This window comes from Theobroma umbraticum, unplaced genomic scaffold (assembly GCF_002168275.2).
Source record: "Theobroma umbraticum cultivar Fairchild unplaced genomic scaffold, ASM216827v3 scaffold_30.0, whole genome shotgun sequence".
In the NCBI taxonomy this organism is placed as follows: Eukaryota; Viridiplantae; Streptophyta; class Magnoliopsida; order Malvales; family Malvaceae; genus Theobroma; species Theobroma umbraticum.
In genome coordinates, this window is record NW_018397254.1 from 11,586,937 (window position 1) to 11,614,724 (window position 27,788).

A 27,788-nucleotide genomic window follows, 5' to 3' on the forward strand; every position below is an offset into this window, starting at 1 on the left:
TGAAAGACAAAATAATTTCAAAATATTTTTAGATTTCATGCTTGTATATATAGTAATGACAAAGATAATTATAACGGCAATGATAGAATAAAGATAAAAATAATAATATCTTGGATGTTACTTTCAGCAATGAAAGAGAGTGGGATGAAAGAAGCGCTAACATTAAAAGGTGCTACGTATTTAACCACAATTTTGAAGCATTATCTTATCTATCTAATACTTGGAATAGCATAATTCCTTCATTCCCAAAGTTAGCAAGTTAGAGATGTTTGTGCACAAAGAGTGGTAAGCATTGCTGGCTTCGCAGCAAGATGAGCAAAAAGGAAGAATGATGCTTGACTCTAAGACATCACTTCTTGGACCCACAGCAGCTTTGCCTAGATGCCTATTTTGCTCAGATGCCAAATGTTAAATCCATGCGCATGGCAATGTGCATCCAAAACATCTACATGCCTAGTTTACACGTGCAAACTATCATAAACATCTCCACACCCACATAATGTGCCCCCCACTTGCACAACTTTGGGACCCCTTCCTGATCATACACTACACACACACAAAATTGAGTTAAGAATAATCTAACCCTGTAAACAAATATGTGGGGGCTCATTCACAGTGAACTGATTATAACACATGCCCTTTCGCCTTTTGGTGGGCAAGAAAAAGCAGTATTATAAAACGATGATAAGGATCAGAAAGTCAGCTTTGGCCCTTAGGGTCACCATCATCATCCTCTAATCTTTCCTCCATGCTTAAGCAATGACCCCACATCCCTTCTACACAACATTTTCATGCCTTGCCGGCATCAGTTGGTCACCAGCAGAAACATAAGCTTATTGCATAGTTTATCATTTTAAGATGGTGGGTTCGATTACCTATTTCTTTGACTGCTGTACTGGTGCTAACAACCACAACCACAACCACGACCACGACCACGCAGTCTTTTGGTTCCTTGAATCCCTTAATGTTTTGTTCCTTTTTCTACTTTGAACTTTGTCTGACAAGAATGAGAGCTGGGTAAGTGGGAGGCGAACTGGGTCAGTGCGTGTGAATTAAGGTTTCAGTTTTAACCCATGTTTATACAGAATGATGACATGTGAGCTTCGGGGACAAAATTTGTTTACCTGTCTTTACTGATCTTGGCAGCTTTACTTCTCCTTGTTAGGACCAATCAGATTAGAGGATTGAGGATTAGGCTTAATTGTTCCTCAAAATGGTTAACTAATTCTAGCCACTTAAAATGCCATTAGTCCACCAACCGAAGTTCTCAAGTATAGACCAATTGAATACTATAAAGTACAAAGTACATAAATGTGCGTTATTCTGAGGAACTTCATCTGAGGCATTTCGATTTTTTTTTTTTTTAACATTTTGTTGAAGTTCGGATATTAAAGTTAATATAAATTCCATTATAAAAAGAAAAGGAAGAAAAATAATGAACACCTTTTCTTTTTCATGGGTTTATATATGATTCGTCTGTCTCCCATTGTCCACGGCTTTATCAAAACGCCAATTATTAATTGGCAGGTTAGGTGCCTTATTGAAATATCTTTAGAAGGTGAAATTTCAGTATAAATTTAATGATCAAATTGTGAATAATTGTCCATGAAAATTGACTTACACGATTGTTAAAGGTAGCATCAAATTGTATCCTTTTGTTTTGGATGGAAAAAGTCAAGATTATTTAAGTGTTCGTTTAGAAATAACCCGGCCTTAGAGTAATCTTCAAAGCATTTACACTATGGTCTGTTTCAATTGGAGGAAAACATTCCGGATGTCAACGTCATTGATGGCTACACCCAAATAAACCAAGCTCAGAAGGCTTCCAATTCAGCATCAATAAAACAGCGGTACTGTAAATCAGACGAGTGACTAAATAACTGAAAGATAAACAACGCCAGTAAGCAAAATTCCTCTCATTTTCCTCGCTTGTATATGAGGGATAACGCTGTCTTGCCAAGTGTCCTGATAAACGGAGTGGTGGGAGCAGTTTTTCCAGGAGACTACAACCGTCTGCTGCCACTTTCTTCATTTTTCAAACCCACTCCTCCAAAATATATCACCAACCAAAAGGAAGCCCAACTGTCTTGCCCTCTTCCCTCTGTTGCTCTCAACTCTTATTCCCCACACAAAGGATGATACCATGTTCGAGTTCTATCTAATCCTGCTGAATCATGAATCTGAAACTCAAGCTTTTGGTTTTTAGTGGCCGCACTCTTGAAGCTAGAAGAACCCAATAGGCTTTGAAGCATGTTTGACATCTTTTTTGGTTGGCGAAAAGCCTCAAAATGGTACTGAGTCAAGGGTCTTGAAGAAAAGGCTAGCTTGAAATGCTGTTTATACTTACTTTTTGTCTTATGAGGTTTGTATGTGTTTTGTTCCAGTAAAAAGCTGATCAAGCGCGTTCAGTGCCGTCTGAAACTGCTAAAGAACAAAAGATATACAATTGTGAGACAGCTGCGGGAGGACCTGGCTCAGCTCATCAAACTTGGCTATGAAGAAAGTGCCTTTAACCGGGTAGGAAGGAAATTGAAAATCTTCTTATTGAATTCTACGCTCTGTAATTTACTCAAAGTCTACCCTGCTGTTTCCCCTGCTTTCTGTGGTTCTTCTAGTAGTCATACAAAGCAATGAGCTTTCAGTAGTTAATCGATGCTGTTGGTTGCTCTTCTTCATGCTGTTTGCATAACTTTGATATTAAATATGGTATTGACTTAAAAAACAAGCCCTTGTTCGACATTGAATTCGATAAGATACATTTTCTTGGAAGCATTTTTCTTTATAGTACTTACCGCAGCTGAAGATTTCTGACTTGAGCTTCAGGAACATGAAGATTCGGAGTAACTTTTTCACGTATCCGTTATTTAATTGTGAAGAACGAAATATTGCAGCTAGTGTCATATATTGAGGGGACAACTTTCGGGTAAAAATTACTTGCAAATGCTTAAGGTTAACAATATATAAGCTTCATTAGATGACCGGAGCCTTTAACCTCAGACATGTTAACTATAGGTTCCCTCACAAGATTAAATATTATAGCTAGCCATTTTACAGTTGTCTTAGGTGATTAGAATGTGTCATGCACCTCCAAGTGCATCTCAAGCAATACCAAACTATGAATAAGCTTATTTTGGTCAAAGTTAGCTCTGACCATTAATTCTCAATTTCAGGCGGAGCAGCTGTTTAAAGATGAGAGCATAGTGGCAGTGTATGATATGCTGGATAATTTTTGTGAATTCGTCGACATTCAACTATCGTATATCCGCAGGAACAGGTATGTTTCCCGTAACAAGAACGTCAGTCATTACAGATGCCAAACTATTTTCTTTGTATCTTCACTATGAACTGAAAATGAAATCTGTCCTGTAATTATGCTGGTTTAGGGACTGCCCTAATGATATCAACGAAGCAGTTTCAAGTCTGATATTTGCCTCTGCAAGATGTGCGGATCTTCCTGAGCTTCCTGCGATTCGGAAGCTCTTTGGGGAGCGTTATGGTCAGAGGTTCGCAACAACTGCCGTTGAATTACTTCCTGGGAATCTTGTCAACCGTGAGGTTCGCCATTGTAGTGCGGTATTGTTGATTTTCTTCAACCGATAAGGGTTTTATCATTGATTAACACTAAGTATTTGATAAATGTTGACAACAGATAAAAGAAAAGCTCTCCATAAAGTCAGTTTCAGATGATGTGAAGTGCAGGTTAATTGATGAAATTGCTCAAGATTATGGCCTGCAGCCAGAAATTTTGGCACTTGAATTCATTCCCGAAATACAACAGCAGGTAACTAGATATATTCCTTTAATTAATGTCTTGTTATCAGATTTTGATGTTATTTTGCCCACTTAGTCGAATCTCATGTGATATGTAATCACAGCTAAAAGAAATTAGTCGACATCAAGAACTGGACACAAATAATAGCAATTGCGACGGATCCCAAATGCAGACTTCAGATGCTAATGAGATAGAAGGAAAATTTATACAAGTTGATCCATTGGCAATGAGTGACAGTCGCTTGATCAGGCAAAGTCAGTCTTACTCCTACCCAAATTCTGATGCAATTTGTACTCCCCTTGATTCCTCTAAACAACCTTCACCAGATAAGATGGAGTCACCAGTTCAGATAAAAGCAGAGAAAGTAGAGAATTTTCCCCAAACGGATTCTCCCTTTGAATTGACAGTTGATACTACAGGTGTTGGAAAAAGCCAGAGAATCGGCTGGATTTGTACAACCACTTTGAAACATAGGGATGAAAGAAAAGCACCATCTTCCTCAGAAAGTTTGCCTCAGTTTCCTGAAGAAGCGGTTGTTTATCTTGATGACATAGAGGAGCTACAATCTTCAACGAAAAAAGGAGACTGCCAGGATCAGAGACTATTCAAGTTCAAGTCCCCCCTCCTGCCTATGCGAGGACCTGTCACGGATGGTTATGACGTTTGTGATGAAAGTTATGTGGATCATGATGAACCACAGGATGAAAAGCCAAGCTCAAGGACCTTTAGTAAGAGAAGAAATTCATATGAAAAAAGATCCCGGCGGAGGTCATTGTCTCTTGAAAGTTCAAGCATGCAGGATACTGACCATGAGACTTATTATGAGAAGCCGTGCAAGACGTCTCCAAGTCACAAGCATAAATCTAACCACTACAGAAAGCTTCAGAAGAAGACAACAATTGCAGAATGTGAACAATCAACTTATGTGCTCAAGAGACTGAAGCAACCTTGCTGCAAATATAATACTATGACATCATGCTGCAATTGCCGCTTCAACAGTGAAGTAAATATCTGCAGCCAGGATTATCCTTTTTACTTATGTCCTGGTGATGACAGGGAAGAACAGTTTCCTCCAAGGAATCAAAGGAGAGGGCTCAGAAATTCAGGACAATTTCCAATTTGTGATACGGAAGAAAACTTGGATGACCAGTTTTGCCATTGCCAATGTTCTGGTATCGGAGGATACAAGAACGAAACTGGATGTACCAAAATGGAAGAGATGACTCTTACACAGAATCTCAGGAGAAGAAGCTACGACAACAGTGCAAGTGTGTATGAAGTTTTCACCCTGCCCAAAATGGAAAAGGAGAAAACCTTAGGGAAAACGAAGGGATGTGACTCCCCCGGTAGCCTTGTTCCTTCTAACAGTTCCTTGCCTAGTGTGGTCAGTTCCCAGACAAGAAAAGAAAGAGTTCCTCCCTATCTGAGGGCCATGACAATGCCCCAAGAAAGGCCTAGAGAGAGTCTCAGGTACAGCATTCTGCGTTCCAATTCATTGTCCTTTCAAAACCCTAATCACGTTCATCCTAAGCTACCAGATTATGATGACTTAGCAGCTAAATTTATCGCTCTCAAGAAGGAGCGCCTGCTGTAGAAGCAGTGCTGAGGAAAGACAACGGGAGTACTGGCATGCGCGGCGCACAAGACCGGTTCTATTTTACTCCTAATATCTCTTGACTTCTTTTTTTTTTTTTGTTTTTTTATCCTGTTATAAGATATGATCATATGAAAAATTATTTGTTTTATTTAGAGCCAGGAAATAGTTATTTGTTCTTAGGCTAGCTTCCAATTGCTGAAAACGAAGCTAATAATGTCAAATTTTTGTGGATTTATCAGAGGATTACTTTCTATCTATACTGAATATATATGGGCTTAGGAGACTGCTCTTTGAGAGATATTAGTCCACATGCTTGGCACTAGACTTGGCCCTCGTGGATTGAGTCCAACCGACCCATAGCTTAAGTTTGACAGAATCTAACCCAATAAAGTTAAGGCTTTATCCCAACTCTTAATTGACAGCTATGATCCAATCATGTCCTCGAGACCGTCTACTAATATTGTTCTTTTTCCATTAAGAGGAAGCCCTTGGCCAACTCAAGTGGCATTTGGTCTTTTATTAGGAATTTGATAATAGGAAAAGTAACTGTCAGAAATATAATATTACAGTTTTGGTATTTATAAAAAAACATTATTTAAAATTTAAAGAAAATAATATTACAATTTTGATTAACTAACATTTTATTAAAAATGCAATAAAAATTTCCAAAATTTCTCTTATATATCAAAATGCAATACACTTGCATAATTTTTATAATTAAATTAATTAAGTTTTAAATAATTAAATTAATTAATTAAAATTAGTTTATAATTATATTAGCTAATTATTTAATTAATTAAATTAATTAATTACTTAATATTAATCACACATTTATGATTAATTATCGTTTTTAATTAATTCATATCTTGTTTATTTTAAAAATTATATATGATTTTATCAATTATATCATAATTAAACATTGCCAATGTATTTAATTGTTTTTTATTTTATTTAATTAAAAATACTAATTTATGGCACATCTATCCTCCCTGGGGTGTGAACATACTCTGCATTCTTTCTTTTCATGTTTTTTTCTCTAGTTCCTTCCTGCATCCAGGGTCAGAACGACGAGCTCTTCTTCTTCTTGTTTCTTTTCTGTTTTTTTCTCTCTTTCCTTCAGCACCCATCATCGGTATGAAGGGCTCTTCTTCCTTTTCTTCCTTTCTTTTTTTCTCTCCTTCCTCCTTATACCCATCACCAGAGTCAAATCACTCAGCCCGAAAGGGGTTTTTGACGTTTTGGTCTCATTTTACTTTCCCTCGGTCATGGGAAAGTAATATTCCCTCCAATCCAAGAGGGAATCACCTTCCCTCCCACAGTAGCAACTTGATATCCAAGTAAAGCTACATTCCCCGTAACTTAGTATACCAAACAGGGCATACTTTTTCTGTGAAGGGCATAAATTAAAGTCTCATTTCGTATAATCCTAAACACTAAAAATAAAATTTAAATAACTTTATTTTTTATTGATATGAGATTTATAATATTTTACCACACTCAATTACATGGACGAATTTATATTTGTTGTGACTCCACTTAATTAAAAAAAAATTTATTTATTGTATTATTTTTTAGAGTTTGTATATTTAATAATACTATGAACTCATTAATATTTTTACAATTTTGTAAGAATTGGGGCAAAAGAGAGATTTCATTAAAAATTTTATATATCAATAATATTAACTATTCTTTTTTCAAAAATAATAATTAAATATTATCAAAAAATAGATTTATCAAAAAATAATTTATATATTAATATTTAAATTTTATATGAAAAGACAAAAAGATTTCCTTCTATAACTTAAGATTTTATTAACAAAAAATCAAAACATAATCTATTCGCGCTCTTTAAAAATTCAAGTGACCTGCGGTGACTTTCCTCCTCTCGATCCTTGATGAGTTTTTCACTCTCTTAAAGCAACTCAATTAAGCTTCAATTGTAAGTAATTTTCAATCCAAGATAAGTTCTTAAATATTTTATATCTAAATATTTTTTGATTAATTTGATAGTTTGGATTTATAATTATAATCTTGAAATTATGAGTCTTTCTTTTTTGATTTATTTTGTAGGTATTGATTATTTAATTTTTGTATTTAACTTTATGTGGTTTGTGGATAGTTATATTTAGTTTTGATCTATGAATAAAAAATTATCATATTGTTAGTTGTTCAACCTGATAATTTATTATGCAAGATCATATTGTATTTAATTCTAATATTTTAGTTTATGCTAATGGTGGTAATTTTTAATAAGTTTTAATAATTTTAGATAAATAAGCAAAAAGAAAAGAAATTATCTCACAAGACTCCGATCTCAAGCCACAACAACAAAATTCTACTAATGATTGTACTCGACAATCTTCTAAATAAAGTTGTGTTGAATTTGATTTAAGTACTCTTATGACATATCCTAAATTAAAGAAAAAAATTTCTAAGTATCATCCTAATGGTAATGATGAAATTAGAATAGTATATTTGCAAAAAGGGCCATATCAACCTCGTGACCATAAGTTTTCTCAAAGAATTATTTGTGGGGTTCCTTGTCGATTTAATTCTTCTTGGTTTAATGACTATGGTAGTTCGTTAAAGTATAGCATATAAAAAGATTCTGCATTTTGCTTGTGTTGTTATTTATTCAAAAGTGAAATAAAAAAGCCAAGGGGAAGTGATTCTTTTGTAATTAAAGATTTCACAACTTAGAACAAAAAAAGAAAGATTAGATACTAATGTTGGCAATTGCAATAGTGCACATAATAAAGCTTTAATGGAAATGCCAAGACTTGATGAAGTAGAAACAACATATTGATGTAGCGCTTTGTAAGCAAACGGAACAAGTTAAAAAAGATTATCAAACTCACTTGATTGCATCTACGGATGGCATTAGGATTCTCTTATGCCAAGGGCTAGCTTTCTGAAGGCATGATGAATTTGAAAACTCAAAGAATAGAGAAAATTTTCTTAAGCTTTTGCAATTTTTAGCTAATCATAATGGTGAAGTAAAGCTGTCTTGGAACATTCTCACGAGAATCTCAAATTGGTGTCTCTTAAAATTTAAAAAGATATTGTGAATGCAGCTTCAAATGAGACCAAATTATCAATCATTAAAGATCTTAGAAGCGAATTGTTTTGGGATATTGGTTAATGAGGCTCAAGATGTACCGAGTAAAGAACAAATGGTTGTTGTCTTACGTTATGTAGATAAAAAAAGGCTTGGTAACAGAACGATTTCTTGGTATTGCTCATGTTACGAATGCAAGTACTACATCACTTAAAATAGCAACTAAAGCAGTGTTTTCTAAGCATGGGCTAAGTTTGTCAAAAGTTCATAAATAAGGCTTTGATGGAGCTAATAATATGCGAGGTGAATTCAATGGTTTGAAAACTTTAGTTATGAGAGGAAATGAATCAGCTTACTATATTCACTGCTTTGCTCATCAACTTCAATTAGCATTTGTAGTTATTACAAAAAAAAAGGTTGACAATACTGTATTTTTTAATATGGTTGGTAATTTGACCAATGTTGTTGGAGTTTCTTGCAATCATAGAGATATTTTAAAAGAGCAACAAGCGTCAAAGGTTAAAGAGGTATTAGAAAATGGTGAGTTTCAAAGCGGGCGAGGTTTAAATCAAGAAACAACTCTTAAAAGGGTAGGTGATACATGTTGGGTTTCTCAATATGGGACATTATTAAACTTGATTGGTATGTTTTCTTCTATAGTTAAAGTGCTTGAGTTCATTGGAGAAAATGGAAAAAAGACAAAGCAAAGAGCTTAGGCACATATTCTTCTTGATTTTTTACACTCATTTGAATTTGCCTTTACACTACACTTGATGACAAATGTTTTGGTGATCACTAATGAGCTATCTTTGGCTTTGCAAAGGAACGATTAAGACATTATAAATGTTATGACACTTGTTAAAGTGTCTAAATAACACTTGTAAATGATGAGAAGTGAAATATGGGAACATATATTAAGTGAAGTTCCTTCATTTTGCAATAAACATGATATAGTGATCCCAAATATGGATACCACATTTGTGCTTCGAGGAAGGTGAACATGTAAAGCTCTAGAAGTATCAAATTTTCATCATTATCATTTTGATACAATGAATGAAGTTTTAGATTTGCAACTTGAGCAGCTTAATAATCGTTTCACTGAATTGAACATGGAGCTATTTTAGTGTATTGCATGCATACAGCCTAGTAATTCATTAATTCTACCTTCAACAAAGAAAGATTTATTTGTATGGCTCAATTGTATCCTTTTGATTTTTCAACTGTGGATTTAGTAACATTTGAAAATTAACTTGAAAACTATATTACAAACTTGAGTTTGGATGAGGAATTGTTGAAGTTAATAGTATTAGTGATCTTGCAAGGAAGATGGTTGTGACAAATAGAAATACTGTGTATCTTTTAGTTTATTCACTAGTAAAACTTGCATTGATCTTACCAGTTGTAACAACGTCAGTTAAAAGAGCTTTTTTAGCAATGAAATTCATAATGCACAGGCTACACAATCAAATTAGTGACAAGTGGATGAATAATTATTCAGTGACATATATTGAAAAAGATGTATTTGATAATGTTTTTACTGATGCTATCATGCAATGTTTGCAAAATATGAAAAATCGTTGTGGACAATTATAGTTTTTTTATATATTTTTACTTTGAAGTATTAAATGAATGTATTGAATTTACATTTTTTTTAATTTAATGTTAAAACTTCTACTTTATGAATTTTAACATATTTATTTTTTTAATTGTTATTTTAATTATAACATTACTCAAGAAAATTTCTAAGCTTTCCTCTACCCAATTGTGCAACGCTCCCGTTGCATTAGCTCTTTATCCGTAGAAAAGAAAGACTCTTACACTAGTCCGAGTCCACTTCGACCCTTGTATCTCTCATGGAACTTTACATCAATGAAGATCTAGGTCTGGTTTGATACCAAATCTCACGAGTCGGAACTTAAGTCTAATCTCGACCTCGTATCTCTCATGGGGCTCCACATCAATGAAGATCTAGGTCTGGTTTGATACCAAATCTCACGGGCCGAAACTTAAGTCTAAACTTGTGCAGCCTTAAACTCTAAAAATAGAGTTTAAGTAAGCCTATAAATCATGAACTCGTGTTTTTAACTCAAAAAACATGTTTAATAAGTGATGAAATACACATATTTATATTCTCAAGACTTACCATATTTCTTACTTATGTGGGATCCGTGACTCTTCTCACTAATTAAATTCTCTTTTTGCTTTATGGAAATAGACTTCCCAAAAATAATTTTCTGAAAGTGTTGATACTTTCTTGAAAAAAATTCTTTTTTATGTTGTTTAGATAATTTTATGAAATATATTTTTTGTTATTTGGTTATTTTAAAAAAAAAATTCATTCTTGTCAAATATTAATATTGACATAACAATTAAAACAATTTTTTTAAGATATTAAAAATTTTATTTATTAAAATATTTAAAATTATTATTAGTATTATTTATTATTAAAATATTAAAAAATTTTCATTAAATAGTAATATTTTTATGCTGAAATTTTATTATTAAAATATTAAAGAAATATCATTTATTATATTAATATTTATTATTTGATATAAAAATGTAATATATTATTAAAATAATAAAAAAATCTTATTAATAATGTTCAAAATACTTATATTTATAATTAAATATTAAAATATTTTAATATTGTTCAATATATATCCAATTAAAATTAATTAAAAAATAATTACTTATTAATTTAATAATATTCCGAACTAGATATGAGTCTAAAAATCCCACCTACGGACCAATTCCTGAACAGATCGGAGCCAATGGACGTGAGTTTGTTTTGTATGTTAGTTAATTTGAAAATTATCTTATGCTTTTGGTAAAATGGAAGATAATTTTCAAGTTTTTAGGTTTATTTGTTATTCACTATTTAATGATTTTTTTTGTTAACTATTCCATTTCTTACCAACCAAAAATAAGAAAAGACAGAAATCAATTCTGAAAGCAAATTAGATTTGAGCAACAAACGGAGCCTAATATGAACTTAGCTGCTATATGATTCCACGTCAGATACCAAACCAGTGAAGTACGAAGATCAGTACACCCATCAGCTGTATTTGTTTAGGGAGAGCTTTCTTAATTAATCATATATATTGACTCAGTCATCTGTGAGACTTTACTAACTTGAGTAAAAGAAAAGAATTCCTTAATTAAACCAAAAAAAAATAGTATATTTATTTATTAGACCAACTTTGCAATCTATATATCTTAGTGCAGGTTCAGAGACCAAACAGATATGTTGAGAAAAGAGCCAATAATTAAATGTAACTAGCCTACCAAAGGAACGGTTTCAATCGAGTAAACTAGCCACCTCTTGTCAATTTAAGCTTGTGGAGTAAACTCAAAAGTATAAATATGCTGACAAAGGCGGAAAGGACTATGCATATGCCTGCAATAGCACTGGGCAAATTCGAATAAACTGCAAAATGCACTCTCTCAAACTTATACAAGGAGGGAGAAGGGCGTGGGCCATCTCCATTTCCTTCAATGCTTATATATAGGCAGAGAGTGGCACGCAGTATTATTTGTAGGCATTACCCTAATGGGCCAAAAGCAAGTTTATATGATAATGTTGCCAAATAAGACAAACACTTTCTCAACCCAATTGGGGGTTGACTTTGTTGCTTTTAAAATCCCTAAATCCTTCCGACACAAGTCCCATATATACTTTGATCATCTATTTCTTCCAACATCGTAAAGTTTTTAATTAATTAGTCTAACACATTGATGGATTTCGGGAAAACCTATATTGCGGCTGCCCATATGTACTAGCATTCCGCTGCCACCTCTTTGTTGCACTTTGATTAACTAATTTGGGTGGTATGATTGATGAGGTAAGCGGTATCAGAGGGCATGACAGGTTGAAGGTTCATTGGAGGATATCACTCGTTTGAATAAAAGCTTGAAGCCACTATATATTAGCAAAGAATAAGTTATAAATATATATATATATATATATAATCAAACTATAGGTTTCTGGCAAATGGTAGTCCACCTCAATGGTCGTGATGTGAAACATTTTCCGCGTGCTCACCACTCATTATTATACTAACAAATTGATATTTGTAGAATAGAATTACATATTTTATGGAAGAGGAAGCTGTTGATTGGTTAGCTAGCTTGATAATACTAAGATATACACGTCTGACATTATCTATTTTTGTCAAAACCCATCTTTACCAGATCTATAGCTTTCTTGTTGAGGGAGGACTCTTCAAAGTTGAAACTTAAATAAAAATGGGAATTCATGTAATCTGAGTGTTTGCATGTCTGGTCTATCAAGTTGCCCCATTCAAAATTGTTCTCCTCCCTATAATTAAGCCCACATCTCTTTAAGAGAGCGGTGCAATCCAGTTCTCTCATGATAGTGACGATAAAATACGAGAAAAATCATTGAGCAAACCAATTATATATCATGCGACCACATAAGCCACTGCTTCCGTTTCTGTTGAATCTACTTTCTTCGTTTGACAATTATTCTTTCCAATAAAGCATGGCGAATTTTAATTTGAAAGCGAATTCTCATTAGAATTTCATTTGAAGCTAAACTTTTTCTTACCTGTTTCTATAGCATGGAAAGTTCAAATATGGAAGAAAATCTTTCGATTTCATACATGTAACATTTGTTCAACTTACAACCTTTTCCACTTTTTTTCTGGTTTAATCGATAACCAGGTCATATAATGGAATAACTTTTCATTTCCTCAATTCATCCAACCCCAACACCTTGCATGTCTGTATACTCCATTTTTTGCAAGAGTTTGATACCAAACTTCACTAGTCAAATCTCGAAGGTACACGTATCCCCACCTATAATCATCATTGAAAATTTCACATTTGATAGAGAGAATGAAGTCAAGGAAGAGGATTCCTTTCATTGGATTCTTCTATGTTAATGTTTTTCCACTATGTATAACTACAAATTACAAGGATGGCCGGACCATCCACAATATAGTAGTGCCCTAAACCATTTTCCAATGTATCAAAACAAGACGAAACAATCAAAAAGAGACACATCTGCTTCCTTGTCAAAGCAAATACGATGCAATATGCTGAATCAAAAGATGTGGAAAGAGCCCTATAATTTGCGACACACTTTTGCAAGTTTCCATTTGCTAGCAACTGTTGATGTCGAAAGGGCCTTGGGAATTCTATGACACATTCATGCATGTTGTCTCCGGATTTTGTGACGAACGGGCAAAGAGATATTGGTGGCTGATTGCCTGTTTGGGGTCAAAGGGAAAAAGGATGTCCCCATCTGTGTCCGGCCACATACTTGTAGTTGAATGCCTCAAAGAGAGAGAAAGAGAGATTTTTTCATTCTTTCGAGACAGATATTGAAGCAAACCACAACTCAGGACTGGTACCACGTGTCAACCTCATGGGATCACCACGTGTAAAGGCCACTTTTTCGGCATCTTAGCGGCCGAGTTGTTGATATTTCTCCTCCCAAGGGCTTGCACCGACCGTGGAAGGAAGAACTGTCTATATTTGACTTGTTTTTTAAATGAAAAATACTATTCATCTCTTTATTGTATTTTAATATACATTTATCTCATTGGATATGGTAATAGCTTATTGATTTGATTATAATATTTTATTTATAAATTAATTGATTTACACATGAATTGATAATTTTATATTAAATTTATTCGATAACTGTATGTCCTATCAAGATATACAAATATGTTAGATAAAAGTGATGAAACAACTAGGAAAACCATTTATAAACTTTTCAACAAATTAAATCAAGGCAACATATTAAAATTTAGTAAACCAATAAATAGTTCAAGTCTGCAAAGAGTTGTAATTATTTTTCATTCTTAATGCTATTTAATCTAAGGGACGAAAATAAAAATAAAAAGAAAAATAGAGAATGATATTATAAAAGTAAAGCGATTAGTTTTAATTAATTGACCAAGTGTTTTTTTTTCTTTCATTTATCTATTAAACTGAAATTGATTATTTAAAAAAAACATGTAGTTTCCATCAAAATTCATCTCTTTACGAAAAAAGAGAAAACAATTTTCTCCCCTTTTTAATTTCTTTAACGCCTTTCTTTACTCTCTCTTTTTCATCTATTAAACAAAATAATTGTGGTACTCCTAAATATTAAAAAACCGTTTTTCATCCTTTAGATTAACTAATAATTAAATTTTTTTAAATTTTAATATTATATATATACACATAATAAGTGAATATGTCCCTTAATTGAGAAAAGAAAAAAAAAATTAAAAAGTGAGGGTTAAGCGTTAATTTCGGCATGCACGCATATAAGTAAAGAAGAGCTTGCGTCGAGACCCAATGAGTATGTCCTTGTGGAATAACCTTGGCCTCAAAGTGAAGGTTTGAGTCAGATATTTTTGTTAGACCAAAGTTAGAAACAATGAAGGAAAAATATAAAAGAAAAATAATGATGTGGGAGGAAGTTATTGCGTGGACCACCGACACGTGCCGATTTACACCGACTTTTCAAAGTCACCGTTACGCTGTTGACTTTGTGACGACAAAACGGATCGACCCATGCTTTATTATTTCTTTTCTTGTGTTTTTTTTTTGTTGGTGAATCCTTCCTTCCACCGAAAGTGAAGCCCAAATGTGGAACACTTGCACATTTTACTGTGCACTTGCACATTTTACTGTACACCCAACTTTTCAATTCCAAATTAAGCTAACTTGCTACTTCTTAATCCCTATGCCTTTATTACATGTTCACTTTCGTTTTAGTCAAGTCTAATTAAGGAAAAACATAAATGAATTTGTGTGCCTTTTTGTTCCTTGGCAATGTTATATCTATTACTATATAATAACCTTTTTTTATCCATAAAAAATGCATGCCATTAATAGCATTTGATTGCTGAGATGATGTTGATTATTATGCTTTTTTTTTTCTCTTCTTATACATGATGGTGTTAATTCATTACTAGTATTTGATTATGGTCTCAATGTTATTGAGAGATCAGTTTTAGTAAGTCGTGCCAGTCAAGGGCAGAATTTCTAATTGCCTGGACAGAAGAAATAAATGTTGTTGCTTACATAATTTATCAACAGGGCGCTCGATAGGTGTCCCATTGATCCACCCAAGTTTTCGCTGAACAATGAGTTGAGTAAATCACACACTCGGAAATTCAAGTGATTTCATATTTGGTTAATTAGCCAAATGAGTTCTGTTTTCGTGCTTTGGAGCCCCCTTTTCTTTTTTAGTAGGTGATTTGCTTTTAAAGCTCTGTCTGACAATGGTGAAAGCGAAGAAATTGATGAAAAAAACATTCATGTAGGAAGCATACGCTGAATCTAGCAATAAGAATTCATAGTCACGAGGGGCCTTGCTCAAACTCTTGTTTTTTCCTTTCATTAATTACTTGGTGGTTAAGATGAAGTAAATGTGGAGTGCGATCTATTTGTAGCTTTACCCTTTTTTATGTCAAGAAGTCAATACAAATTAATGATATGATGAAATCATATGCATGATTAATAGAACTTTAAAATATCTGGTATGGAATACGCATTTCACAAAAAAAAAAAAAAAGAAGTGGTCGGTTTTGATTGGTCAAAGCGAGTTGACTTGACCATAATCCAGTACCTCCCCCACTAATTAAATCCGTCCTAGGAACAGCCTAACCCTGTCATTAGGCGTTGATAAATGAAAACGCTTAAAAGGGTTTTCATACAAACATATACTGTTGTTGCCGGTGTAGAGAGATTGGCACTTGCCAGAGTCCAAAAAGAATTCGCTTAGGGCTAGCCGGCTAGGTCTGATGGTCAGGTTAGAATTAAAGAAGATGGAAACATAAAGCAGAAAGGGAGACATTAGGTTTTACTAGATTGGAGAAGTCTTGTTCTATATCTAGTGGGCTGGTTTTATTAGGCTTTGTGAGGTGTGCCTGGTGTACATTAATTAGAATTGCCCTTCGAACCGATCTTAGTAAACCTATTCAATTTTGATGGGCGATAATCTCCAATGGGTATTTCCCAAAGAGTTGTTCTAACATTGCCCTATTCTATTGTGTGGAATACTCTCTAACCTCCACAAATCTCTCCCAATATTAACTATCCTCATACGTAGATGTAACGCAGTTTAAGATTCTGGCGTGACATGGGCCATGAAATCGCAGCTAACTTTGATTAATAACTATCAAATTCTTTTATATTTAAATGAAAATAAAAGAACAAAAGGAAATTAGTAGTAATATTTATTGATTGCTGGTGAATTGTGTCAGATGCTGCCAGGTTTGTCTTTATGTAATGTATGGAAAAGATGTCACGGCCAGCCAGCGGCCCTTTTAACAAAATAATAAGGATAATAATAATAAATATAAAAGGGACACAAAATTTGTAGAATAGGAACGCTCCTGGACATCACATCGTTGGACTTGTTAAATAATCGGAGTAGCATCCAAAGAGGGAGGAGCATGGAGCAACAGCGGTCAATCAGCATATTTACAAAGCAACGCAGCGCACCATAGTCTTCTCAAACCACCGTCCACCACCAACATTCAACCACACACTGCCACGCCACTGTACGGAGCACACGAATTTTACGTAACTATATTTGATACTCTCACGCACCATGTATTGTGCCCGCCTCTGTTAATCCCCCATAGGACCCTTTAATAAGCAACTGATATTCGAAAGTTACCCATTACAGAATCTCAAGACTAAATGTCTAAAACTTAATAACTTTTTATCTCATACAAACATTTTTATTATTAAATCAATAACACAGAGCAAGCCAAAGGAGATGGGAGTGTCAGTGGGGAAGAACAGAGAGATGTTGGAGTGGAAGTAAAGAAATTAGAAAAAACCGCGTGGGGTCCAGAAATACCACCCAACCAAGAACGAGCAGACTTCCACAAATTCTCCACTTCTCCCTCTGTCTCTCTCTAAATCTTTTTCCGCCCTCTTATAAGCCCCCTCCATTCCCCTGCATTTCTTCTATCTCTCTCTCAAACACAGAGCCCCCCCTGCTTTTACTTTCATTTTTCTTCTTTCACCTTCGCTTCTCCACTCCAAAAGCTATCAAATTTAAGCTGGAAAAGCGAAGCCAACACATTCCTATTGTACCGTAAACAGCAGCTGAGCACCCGTTTTGGATTTGCTTGTTGCATCATTGAAATAGAGCTCGCTCTCTCTGTTTTATCTCCAGGGCAGAGTTTGGGGAATTTTGCGATGGGGTCTGGGATCTCGAAATCGTATCTGATTCTGTCTTTTTGGTTCCGTAGGATTAGCTATTAAATTCTGCTTCCAGATTCTAAAATGTCTCCCTTTTTTTAAATCCTCTGACCAAATTTGAATCTGGGTGTATTCAAGATTATCTTTGTCCTCCTCCTTTTTTTCCGCTTGATATATACATTTGATTCGAATCTTTCCATCAGAGTTATTTTTCTAAATTGTCCCATCTCGAATTTAATCTCCCTCATAGAATTTATCAAAGGTTTTATTTATATAGAGAGAGCGAGCCGGTGCTTAGTATTATCAATGGCTGCAGCAAAACATAGTGGCAAATCCAAGAAGGGTGTTGTTGATGAGACAGAAAAGATGACAACAAGCCAAGATTGGGAGATTGACAAAGGCAAAGATCTTGATTTTGGGTTCGAGAGGCAGCAATGGAAGCCAGTTTTTGATGAAGCTTCCATGTCACAAAGACCTCTCAAGAAGATCCGTAGCCCTGAACGTCAAGACCCTGTTCAATCCTCTGTTTCTTTGGCTCATCAGTCGTCTTCGTTCTCTGCTCCCTCCTCTGTTTCTACTACTTCGCTTTCTTCTCTTACTCTTTTCCCACCATCTTCTTCTTCTTCTTGTTCTTCTTCTAATGCCACTTTGCCATCTTCCAGACTTGTTTTTCCTTTTGCTTTTGATGCATCTCAGCAGCCAATGCACTTTCCTCAGCAATATGGAAATACTCCAACTCTCATGCCAATTTTCCGCCCACCACAGAATCAGCAACACATGATCTCCTTTAGTCCTCAGCAGCATCAACATGGCTTTGTTTATCCGCCATTTTTCGCTGGAGAATCAACCTTACCACCTCAGCAACAGCAGCAGCAGCAGCAACTTCTTCAATACTGGAGTGATGCATTGAATTTGAGTCCGAGGGGGAGGATGATGATGATGAGCAGATTGGGGCAGGATGGTAGACAATTGTTTAGGCCGCCAGTGCAGCCTATAAATACTACCAAGCTTTATCGAGGTGTGAGGCAGAGGCATTGGGGCAAATGGGTAGCTGAAATTCGTCTTCCTCGAAACAGGACTCGCCTTTGGCTTGGCACATTTGACACAGCTGAAGACGCTGCCTTAGCCTATGATCGCGAGGCATTCAAGTTGAGAGGAGAGAATGCGAGGCTCAATTTCCCTGAGCTTTTCCTCAATAAGGATAAAGATACGTCCACAGCACCAAGTTCAACAGTTTCCTCTCCACAAACTCCCCGTGAAAGTTCAAAGCCAAACCAGAATCAGAACCTCCCGCAACAAGAACAGGATGGCCTGAACTTGCAGTCTGCGAAAATGGAAATGATGCCACCACCAGCACAGCCTCAGGGAGATAATCCTGACAGTGATTCAGGGTTGGGGTCCAGTGAGGCTACTGCCAGTGATGAGGTGCAGATGACAGCAGAGGGTTCTGGAGCAGGGGAAGGGGTTTCGGGGTCCCAGGAATTGGTTTGGGGAGATATGGCAGAGGCTTGGTTCAATGCAATTCCAGCAGGTTGGGGTCCTGGTAGTCCTGTGTGGGATGATTTAGACACCACAAACAATCTTCTTATCCCCTCAAACCTTCCTTTCGCCAATCAAAACCAGCAGGACTTGACTGATTCTGATATCCAGAAACAGCAAGATAGTTGTGCTTCTTCTTCTTCCACTTCTTGTCCAATGAAATCCTTCTTTTGGAAAGATCAAGATTGATAGGCCATCCAGAAAATCCAGCTTTTAGTGGTATAGCCTTAAGACAGATCTCTGTGCTTCTACTTTTCTTTTCCATGTCATTGTGTGTGTTTCTATTTTGGATTTTCGCTGAGGAGGGTTTTTAGACCACCCCCTTGGATTTTCTTTCACTGGTAGCAGATTTTTTAGGAAACCAGCCTCTGACTTTCACTCTCCTTTCTCGTTTCCCCTTGGCTTAGGAGATTTTTAAGTTTCCATTTTCTGATCTTTTTATTCCTTGCTGGTTGCAGATTTTTCACCAAACCAACCTGTGGTTCCTTCGTAGCTTTCTTCTCCTTTAGCTTCGGCTCCACTTTGTTTCCTTCACATGATTCATATTTTCAAAATCTTTTTCCCTCGGATTCTCTATCCACTCCATCACACCTGCAAAAAGGTTGCGTATTTTTCAGGCCTTTTTTAGCAGAGACACTTCATGTTTGCTCATGCCTTTCAGCTTTGACTCTTGCACTATGTTTTTAGCGCTAGTAGTATCTAGTATAGCAGTAGATAGTGTCCTTTCGATGTTAATAAGCAAGCTTTTTAGTTGTTTTTCTTGTCTGTTGATGTAATGTTGCAGATGTAGTAGCTATAAGCCAATTTGAGTGCAGGACCAGCATAGAGGGAGACAGTTTGGTGATCTCCTTCTCAATTGGTCCATCCATCTCGAGCTTTATTTTTCTGCTCCGAGCATGGAATCAACTTGTGATTCTGTACATTGTGGAGTTTGTTAACTTCCTTTTCTACTCTTTTTCTCGTAGCAGTACATGTCATGATGAATGAAGCAATTTGCAGCATTACCATTAGTCACAAATCATGCTAGTTTGTTCTCTTCTAGTCTTGTTCGTTTTTGCTGCTTGATAAAATAATGCTTGCATTCAGCAAATCAGCTATCATCCTGAATATGTTATTGCTATAACCAAAGGGACATTTAGATTGCTTGGCCTACCTCAAACTTTAGTCCAACAAACCATCCTTAGAATTTGAAAACAAATATGCCTAACTGTTAAAAGAGCAGCGCAGGAGTAACCTGAAGTTGTGTTGAGTGATAATATTTAAATGAAAAGTTGACATTGAAATTTTATAAATAAAAGACACATTCCTACAATCAATTTTATTTTTTAAATTCAATGCATATAAATATAAAACCAGGTCCTTAGCCGATGCTTTGTTTTTATCCCTGTGCTGTTTCGTGGAATTACAATAAGCATGTTTTCTACTCACAAGTGAAAGTGGTGATAGGGTGCAATACAAGAATTTTTATTAAAATAAAAAAGACAGAGAGAGAAAGGGAAACGAAGTCACGTTTCTTAATATCCTAAACCCCCAGAACTGAAAACTACTCAACCGGAATACTCAAATATTGGAGATGGGACAGCTTTGGAACCTCATCCCAACCGACTAAGTGTACCACACCTTAAGTCTGAACAACGAGGGGAGCCAGCCCAAAGCAACATGCTTAACAAACACCTTTCCACCTTAATTATGGAATCAAAAGCTTTTGGAGATAGTTTATATTGACTGGCGGTGACGGTGAAAGGTGGGACCCAGTCACCGGCCCATGAGATCATCTACATTTCTTATTTGCGACGGCACGATAATGATGATCTACAGATATAATTAGAAATGATGCCCGAGTTAACTAAAATATTTAGGAAATTGAAAATATCTTAGCAATGTTTTAGTAAATTAGCTGCTGACATTTTCTCTTTACCAAACCCAACTTTGATGTCAGTATGCGGCTGCTGCAATCTTCTTTAGCTTATAAATATCTATTAAACTTAGTGATGGGTATTATTATAATTATTATTGCTTGGTGAAAAGGATGAACAAGTAAAAGACAAATTTGGGATTTGGCATGATTGCTTAAACCAACTGTCATCAGTTTTAACTATGCCAATCCTCCACTTCTTGTTTCTCCAACATCTTTGGGAAGATATTTAGGCCGCACTTGACCATATATATATATATATGCATATTAAAACAGCCAAATTTTCAATAGTGATCAATACTCAAGGTGGAAGCTGAATGTAACTCCAACCCAATATTAGGATTTTAAATGATTCCATAGCTTCACATTTTAGGTTACACAATTCAATCTAACGACAACCATGAACACCTTGAATCCTGTTAAAACCGAATAATGTCAATGAACCGGATTGTTGCGTTAGAGACAGTGGGCCGAAAAGGCCCAGAGAGAATCTGTTTATGGAGGACTTCAGACTGCAAAGCCCAACCTGCTTTAGGACCAACGTAAAGCTAGCAAGAGAGATCAAAAGAAATCCCAAACTCGAAACCTCATTGGACAATAGCAGCTGACGTGGCGTGTTCTGTCAACCTGCAGAGAAGTAATCTTATCCGTCCCTGTGGAGGAGCAAAGATCACAGGTAAATCCACCTGGCACAGATTCAGTTTCACAAATCAGATTAGCAGCTTCATGGCTCTCCAAGCAGCCTCATTACTCCCAGCTACCATCTCTATCCACAAAGAGGTTAGTTAGTTGCTACAGAGTAGTGATATTCAAGAAACTATTTAGCTTTATGGCTCTCATTTGATATATTTGGTTCATCCTTGCGCGTGTTATATTGACAGGCCAAATCCAGTGCTGCTCTTAAGGAGACAAGTCTATTCGGTGTTCCATTCTCAACCCATCCCAGAACTGAACTCGGCTCTCCTCTGGCAATAGGTCAGGTAACAGGCAAATATCTTTCTTGTCTCCAAAATTAATGCGTTTCTTATGGATTCCCAAGTTTAAGTTCTGAGAGAGATGAAATTATTGCCGACATAGATGGCACATCCTAGCACACAATTAGAGAGACAAGTGTTTTGGCCTTATTCAGACAATTCCGAAATGGCAAGTTTCATTTTGAATTCCATTATTTATTCACCGCAAAACTGAAGGCATCAAGTTTAGGCAACTTATACCATGACAGAGAGGCATTTTGTTTCCCAAATGCTGTGAGTAGCAGACAAAAAAGATGTGTCTGAGCCAATTGCTGTACAAGTTAATGAATTCAGCTAGATAATTACTTCTAGAATACTTAATTCAGACTCTTTTAGTTTCCAAATTGAATTCATTTTAATTACAGTGTCAGATACACCCAAAAATGCCCTAGGCCTTACCACAGAACTGGTTAGTTTTTCCTTTCAAATGCCTATAAATATTTCCTTTCAGGCATTTTCCCTGTTTTCCCTCCTTGAACTGTCAGTTTTTGCATTTGGTGTGCGTAATGGACTTAACTTGTAGGAACTTAGGAAAAAGGACGTATCTGCCGGTATAATTCGAGCCCAAACAGCTGCTACAACTCCAGCAGTTGATCAGGCTGCATCACCAGGAAAGAAGACCTTGAGAAAAGGTAATGTGATAATAACCGGGGCCTCCTCTGGCTTGGGCCTTGCCACAGCCAAGTTTCTCACTGAAACAGGGAGATGGCACGTAATTATGGCATGTAGAAATTTTCTCAAGGCTGAGAAAGCAGCCAAATCAGTTGGCATAGCTAAGGAGAACTATACCATAATGCATCTCGACCTTGCCTCACTTGATAGTGTTAGGCAATTTGTGGATAATTTCCGTCGCTCCGGCATGCCGCTTGATGTCCTGGTTTGCAATGCCGCTGTATACTTACCTACAGCTAAGGAACCAACTTATACCGCTGAAGGATTTGAACTCAGTGTAGGAACAAACCATCTTGGTCACTTCCTCCTCGCAAGGCTACTCTTAGATGACCTGAAGCAGTCAGACTACCCATCAAAACGTCTCATTATTGTCGGTTCCATCACAGGTACCAACCTAGCTCTCACTGTGCAGAAGTTATAAATACATTTCAAGAACCTTATTCTACCAGGTTAACTGAGGGAAATATGGAGCCAGTGCTTATTAAACTTGCAAAAGGTTTAATCATGACAATTGAGCATAGTGCAGAATTTTTGTATGAATGATGAAAAAGTTCATCATAACTCTTACCATGATCGCATATTTTGGAAAGCAATAAATCATAAACTTGATATTTTTAGGACTTGATAATATGAGAAGGTGTATCACCAATATCAACAGTGATATGATTTGATAATAAATATTCTAATTTTCCACTTTCCCTCAATGCGATTGCAGGAAACACAAACACCTTGGCCGGAAATGTTCCCCCAAAGGCTAACCTCGGAGATCTTAGAGGTCTTGTTGGAGGTTTGAATGGACTAGAGAGCTCGCCCATGATAGATGGAGGAGACTTCGATGGTGCAAAGGCATATAAAGACAGCAAAGTTTGTAATATGCTCACCATGCAAGAGTTGCACAGGCGCTACCATGAGGAAACAGGAATCACCTTTGCCTCTCTTTATCCTGGTTGCATCGCAACAACAGGTCTGTTCAGGGAGCATATTCCATTGTTCAGGCTTCTCTTTCCACCATTTCAGAAGTACATTACCAAAGGCTATGTTTCAGAAGAGGAAGCTGGGAATAGACTAGGACAGGTGAATTGAAGTAACTTTGAAAACAAGAAAAAGTCTTCATTATATGCTCACATGTACAGCAATTAAGTATTACATTGCATGATAACCAAACAAGCCTTCTATGTCGCAGGTTGTGAGTGATCCAAGTCTGACAAAATCAGGTGTTTACTGGAGCTGGAACAAGAACTCAGATTCATTCGAAAACCAGCTCTCTAAAGAGGCAAGTGATGCAGAGAAGGCACGAAAACTGTGGGAGATAAGTGAGAAGCTTGTTGGTTTGGCCTAAATAGGCACCAAAACGACAACAGATGGCTATAAATAGAATGTAATGATGTCACTCAAGTAAATAATTAAGGTTTTGTGCTTCAGAACACAATAAAAACATTTACCCGACAATTCGCTTTTCAGAGATCATTTTTGATACTTCATATTATAGATACCCTAAACCTTGCAAGAGTTAGTAGTCTATTCCAATGACAAATTCAAACTGTCATAAGATCAGTCTACACTGAGATATAAAATTAGAGGGTCACAGAACCAAATTCCATAGTATCTTGACACAGTGATGAGTAACATGAGGCAGTAAAAACCAATAAAAATATTTTAAATGCTTAAATATCATGATAAAACACAATTTTCACCATTACAGCCAAAGGTCAAAGCAAACATGCTTCAGCATTAAATAGGCCGTCCGAATTCATTAAAGAAATCAAAATTTCATACGAGTGAGAGACCAGTTGGGCACTACCCCTAGTAAAAGTATTCTACAACAAAACCTGAACACAGTAACAATCAGAACCTACAACCTTAAAAATAATTAGTGTTTACTATTGTTTTCCGCAGCACTCTCTTCCTTTCCCAGTGCAACAACTACTTTCTTCAAAATGGCTTCACTTGGCTGGTGAGAGTTCTCCACAGCCTTTGAAATTGCTTGCCATTTCTCACCATGCTTTGGTTCTGCAGCAACGCACCTTTTCATCACATCTTTCTGGTTCTCCTCACTGCCATGCTGAAGTTCAAATTTGTAGTACAACGCCCAGAAATCCCCAATATCAGGAGCAAGAGTCACAGCCCTGTTGAGCCAAGTCCTAGCTTTATCCACCTTCCTATCATGCCAAAATAACTTAGCCACAGCTGCAATGACATGGGGATCATGATCACATTTCTTGAGCGCATCCATGCTCTTGGTTTTTCGTTGAGGCCGTGGAACCATCTCAATAGACACTGCCCACAATATACCACTATTTGGACACTCTTGCAATGCCTTTGCCATCAAAATATCAGCTTCCCTCTTGTAGCCATGTCTTGATTCAGCACGTATGGCAGCAAGCCAGAGTTCAGGCTGTTGTGGATTCTTCTTCCTCGCCAATGTGAGTACAGCTCGAGCCTTAGCTATACCATTCATTTTCTCTTCAAGAATGGCAAGAGAAACCCAAAGCGGTATACAACTTGGGCAGTGCTTTAAACCTGATTCATAAACTTCCTTGGCTTTCTCCAAGTTACCAAGCCCTTCCTCTAGCTGCCCAAGCATCAACCAGAGTTTGAAGAATGATGGGAATTGCTTCAATCCTTCATCAAGTAACCTCCTCTCTTCCTCAGTGTTCCCCAATTCTCTCTCCACAATGGCTGATTTCATCCATACTCTCTCTGTGCCTCCTCTTTCTCGAGCCTTAGCAAGAAGCATTCTTGCTCTCTCAGGCTCATGATTTTCAAATTCAAGCTTAAATGCAGCAAGCCAAATCTCCTCAGAGTTTGGTATTGCAGCATAAGCTTCTTGAAGAATAGCTCGAGCAGCAGGCACATCCCCAGCAAGCCATTTCTCCTTGGCACCCATAAGCCAAAGAACCTCAGCCTGCGGCCGATAAGTAACTGCTCTACGTAGAAGAGCATCAAGCGATTCCCTAGTCCCATGACTCTTCTCAAGCTGAGCTGCTTTCAGCCAAATGCTCTTCTTTGTCAAAAACACAGTAAGAGCATGAGCATAAATAGCTCGAGCAGTCTCAATAGAACCACGCTTCTTGCATTCCTCAGCATCAGCCACCCAAGTTCTCTTTCTATCCTCTTCCTCCACTCCAATCCCAATTGTATTTCGAATAATTGCCTGGCATGTCACCACAGACCCAGCCCTCTCTGCAGCCTCACCCTCCTTCATCCAAGCCTCCCGGTCAATCACCAACCCTTCTCTTTGCAATGCCCTTATACACCTCTCAATAATCTTTCCCACCATAGCATTATTTCCGTTAGCCTCCTCCAACTTTGCAGCCGTAATCCATATAGCGGGCTCCTTAGGCAACTTCTCCCTTGCCCTATTAAGCACTTTTTTAGCTTTGTCATAATCCCTTAACCTGGCAAGCGCCAACCACAACTCCACATGCAAAGGACAACACTCTACAGCCCTCTCAAGCAACAACACCGCATCCTCCTCATTTGCAAGCTCCACAACTGCCTTCCATAACCTCACTGAATCCGGTATATGCTCCAAACCCCTTCTCAAAACCCTGCTCTTATTCACATCATCATGCTCCAATTTTGCAGCTTGCAGCCACAACTTCACTGAATTGGGAATTGACTTCACGCCCCTAGCAATCACAGCCTTGGCCTCATCTGGACTGGATAGCCTACAAGCCTCCAACCAAACATCCTCATTCTTGGGACACTCCTCACACCCTTTCTGAATCAACTGCCTAGCTGCCTGGATCTTCCCAGCCACTTCCTCCAACCTTGCTGCAGCGATCCAGCCAGGTGGATGTTTCGGATTTGTCTGTGTAACACTTTTCAACAACAACCTAGCCTTCTTAATGTCCGAAATCTCCGCATCACTAGTAATCTTCATACTCTTCAAATCAGTTAAATACCCTTTCGGGTCCACCACAGTTAAACCCGAAACAGAATCCGATAACCTATCCAACTTCAATGACAACACGGTACCTCTCCCTTCACCAACAGCAGTTAAATCCGTTACAGGGGTTTGCGCCCATGGGGTCTCTGTCCCACCCGTAGCCCTGCTCTTCGGGTCCAAAGCCGTAACATGCTCTTGTTCCTGTCTTGCCTTCTCCAAAAGAGTGTCAGGAACCGGCACAAAACTCTCGAACCTTCTTTTCTTATTCCTCAATGAATAGTCTCCAATTTCCGGAATGCTCTCCCACTCTTGAGCTGACAAAGTATGCAATTTTCTTTTCAAATCAGCGAATTGCTCCGTAATTTTCGGGTTCGAAGCACGATACTTCTCAATTTCTTGCTTTAATCTGGCCTCTCTTCGATCTTTTCTCCTTGAATCCATCCTCTTATCGATGGCTTCCCAAACAGCATCAGCTTCTTTGTCATCTTCATCGTACTCCGCGGAGGCGAAAAGACCCACGTCATTCCCTTCAAATTCATCAAATTTCTGGTTCTCATCGTATCCCTTATCATCCCCTTCATCTTCATCTTCATCTTCACCAGGCTTTCCACGGCCACGGCCAAGCCCAGACGACGCAGCAGCACCACCGATTGTAGTAGCTGAGCGGTCAGGTAAGTCAGGAGCAGCACGAGCCGGACCGATATCGGATCGGGTGGTGAAGCCCGTGGCACCGCGGCCCAGCCCAGCAACATAATTAGGAGGAGGCTTGGAGTTGAGAAACTCTAAGCGTGGTTTGGGTGGGGCGGCACCGCCGGGGCCAGGTTGGGTGCCGCCGCGGAGTGGGACATGAAGGAATAAGGTAGAGTAAGGGGTGATGTGGAGCTGGGAGAGGAGGACAGAGTCGGGGTTCTGGCAACTGAGAAGGAGAGAGCGGGCTTTTGGGAAGAGGAGAAGATTTTGGTGGGATATAGGGATTTGGGTGTGGAGTTGAACGGATTGCTGAAGGGAAAGCAGAGTGGTCGTTTCGGGATTTAGATTCAGAGAAACGGTTTTGGAATTTGGGGTTGCAACGAAAACCATCTTTGTCGATTGGGTTTCTCAGCCAGTGCTGTGGAAAATTGGTTTGGTTATAAGACATGGGTGTTGAGAA

General features: G+C 37.2%; 4 protein-coding genes across 5 annotated transcripts; 3 read left to right on the forward strand and 1 right to left on the reverse strand.

Moving 5' to 3' along the window:
- The first annotated feature begins 1,988 nt into the window (after window positions 1–1,988).
- On the forward strand, window positions 1,989–5,626 carry LOC110417835 (uncharacterized). The gene is made up of 6 exons (XM_021430396.2): window positions 1,989–2,291; window positions 2,385–2,517; window positions 3,171–3,274; window positions 3,384–3,555; window positions 3,650–3,781; window positions 3,876–5,626. The coding sequence occupies exons 1-6, from the start codon at window positions 2,251–2,253 to the stop codon at window positions 5,364–5,366; spliced, it is 2,073 nt and encodes a 690-aa protein (XP_021286071.1). The 5' UTR covers window positions 1,989–2,250; the 3' UTR covers window positions 5,367–5,626.
- Window positions 5,627–17,187: 11,561 nt separating this feature from the next.
- Window positions 17,188–20,096, forward strand: LOC110420615 (ethylene-responsive transcription factor ERF053-like). Its single transcript, XM_021433997.1, has 2 exons — window positions 17,188–19,365; window positions 19,605–20,096. The coding sequence occupies exon 1, from the start codon at window positions 17,914–17,916 to the stop codon at window positions 19,333–19,335; it is 1,422 nt and encodes a 473-aa protein (XP_021289672.1). The 5' UTR covers window positions 17,188–17,913; the 3' UTR covers window positions 19,336–19,365; window positions 19,605–20,096.
- A 1,596-nt stretch (window positions 20,097–21,692) lies between these two features.
- LOC110427940 (protochlorophyllide oxidoreductase C) lies at window positions 21,693–24,213 on the forward strand. Of its 2 annotated transcripts, XM_021443628.1 has the most exons (5): window positions 21,693–21,841; window positions 21,943–22,041; window positions 22,598–23,132; window positions 23,462–23,820; window positions 23,930–24,213. In XM_021443628.1, the coding sequence occupies exons 1-5, from the start codon at window positions 21,788–21,790 to the stop codon at window positions 24,083–24,085; spliced, it is 1,203 nt and encodes a 400-aa protein (XP_021299303.1). In that variant the 5' UTR covers window positions 21,693–21,787; the 3' UTR covers window positions 24,086–24,213. The 2 variants fall into 2 exon arrangements, with proteins under 2 accessions (XP_021299303.1, XP_021299503.1); XM_021443828.1 differs by lacking the exons at window positions 21,693–21,841; window positions 21,943–22,041 and adding an exon at window positions 22,466–22,483.
- A 169-nt stretch (window positions 24,214–24,382) lies between these two features.
- Window positions 24,383–27,752, reverse strand: EMB2770 (pre-mRNA splicing factor-like protein). Its single transcript, XM_021443522.1, has one exon. The coding sequence runs from the start codon at window positions 27,716–27,718 to the stop codon at window positions 24,617–24,619; it is 3,102 nt and encodes a 1,033-aa protein (XP_021299197.1). The 5' UTR covers window positions 27,719–27,752; the 3' UTR covers window positions 24,383–24,616.
- Between the last annotated feature and the right edge of the window lie 36 nt (window positions 27,753–27,788).

Excerpts from the sequence above, each read along its gene's own strand:
- LOC110427940 (XM_021443628.1), top strand. The coding sequence starts at position 21,788 with ATGGCTCTCCAAGCAGCCTCATTACTCCCAGCTACCATCTCTATCCAC. Across the intron at positions 23,133-23,461 it reads TATTGTCGGTTCCATCACAG|GAAACACAAACACCTTGGCC; the intron begins GTACCAACCTAG and ends ATGCGATTGCAG. Across the intron at positions 23,821-23,929 it reads CTGGGAATAGACTAGGACAG|GTTGTGAGTGATCCAAGTCT; the intron begins GTGAATTGAAGT and ends TCTATGTCGCAG.
- EMB2770 (XM_021443522.1), bottom strand. The coding sequence starts at position 27,718 with ATGGTTTTCGTTGCAACCCCAAATTCCAAAACCGTTTCTCTGAATCTA.
- LOC110420615 (XM_021433997.1), top strand. The coding sequence starts at position 17,914 with ATGGCTGCAGCAAAACATAGTGGCAAATCCAAGAAGGGTGTTGTTGAT.
- LOC110417835 (XM_021430396.2), top strand. The coding sequence starts at position 2,251 with ATGTTTGACATCTTTTTTGGTTGGCGAAAAGCCTCAAAATG. Across the intron at positions 2,292-2,384 it reads TGGCGAAAAGCCTCAAAATG|TAAAAAGCTGATCAAGCGCG; the intron begins GTACTGAGTCAA and ends GTTTTGTTCCAG. Across the intron at positions 2,518-3,170 it reads AAGAAAGTGCCTTTAACCGG|GCGGAGCAGCTGTTTAAAGA; the intron begins GTAGGAAGGAAA and ends TCTCAATTTCAG.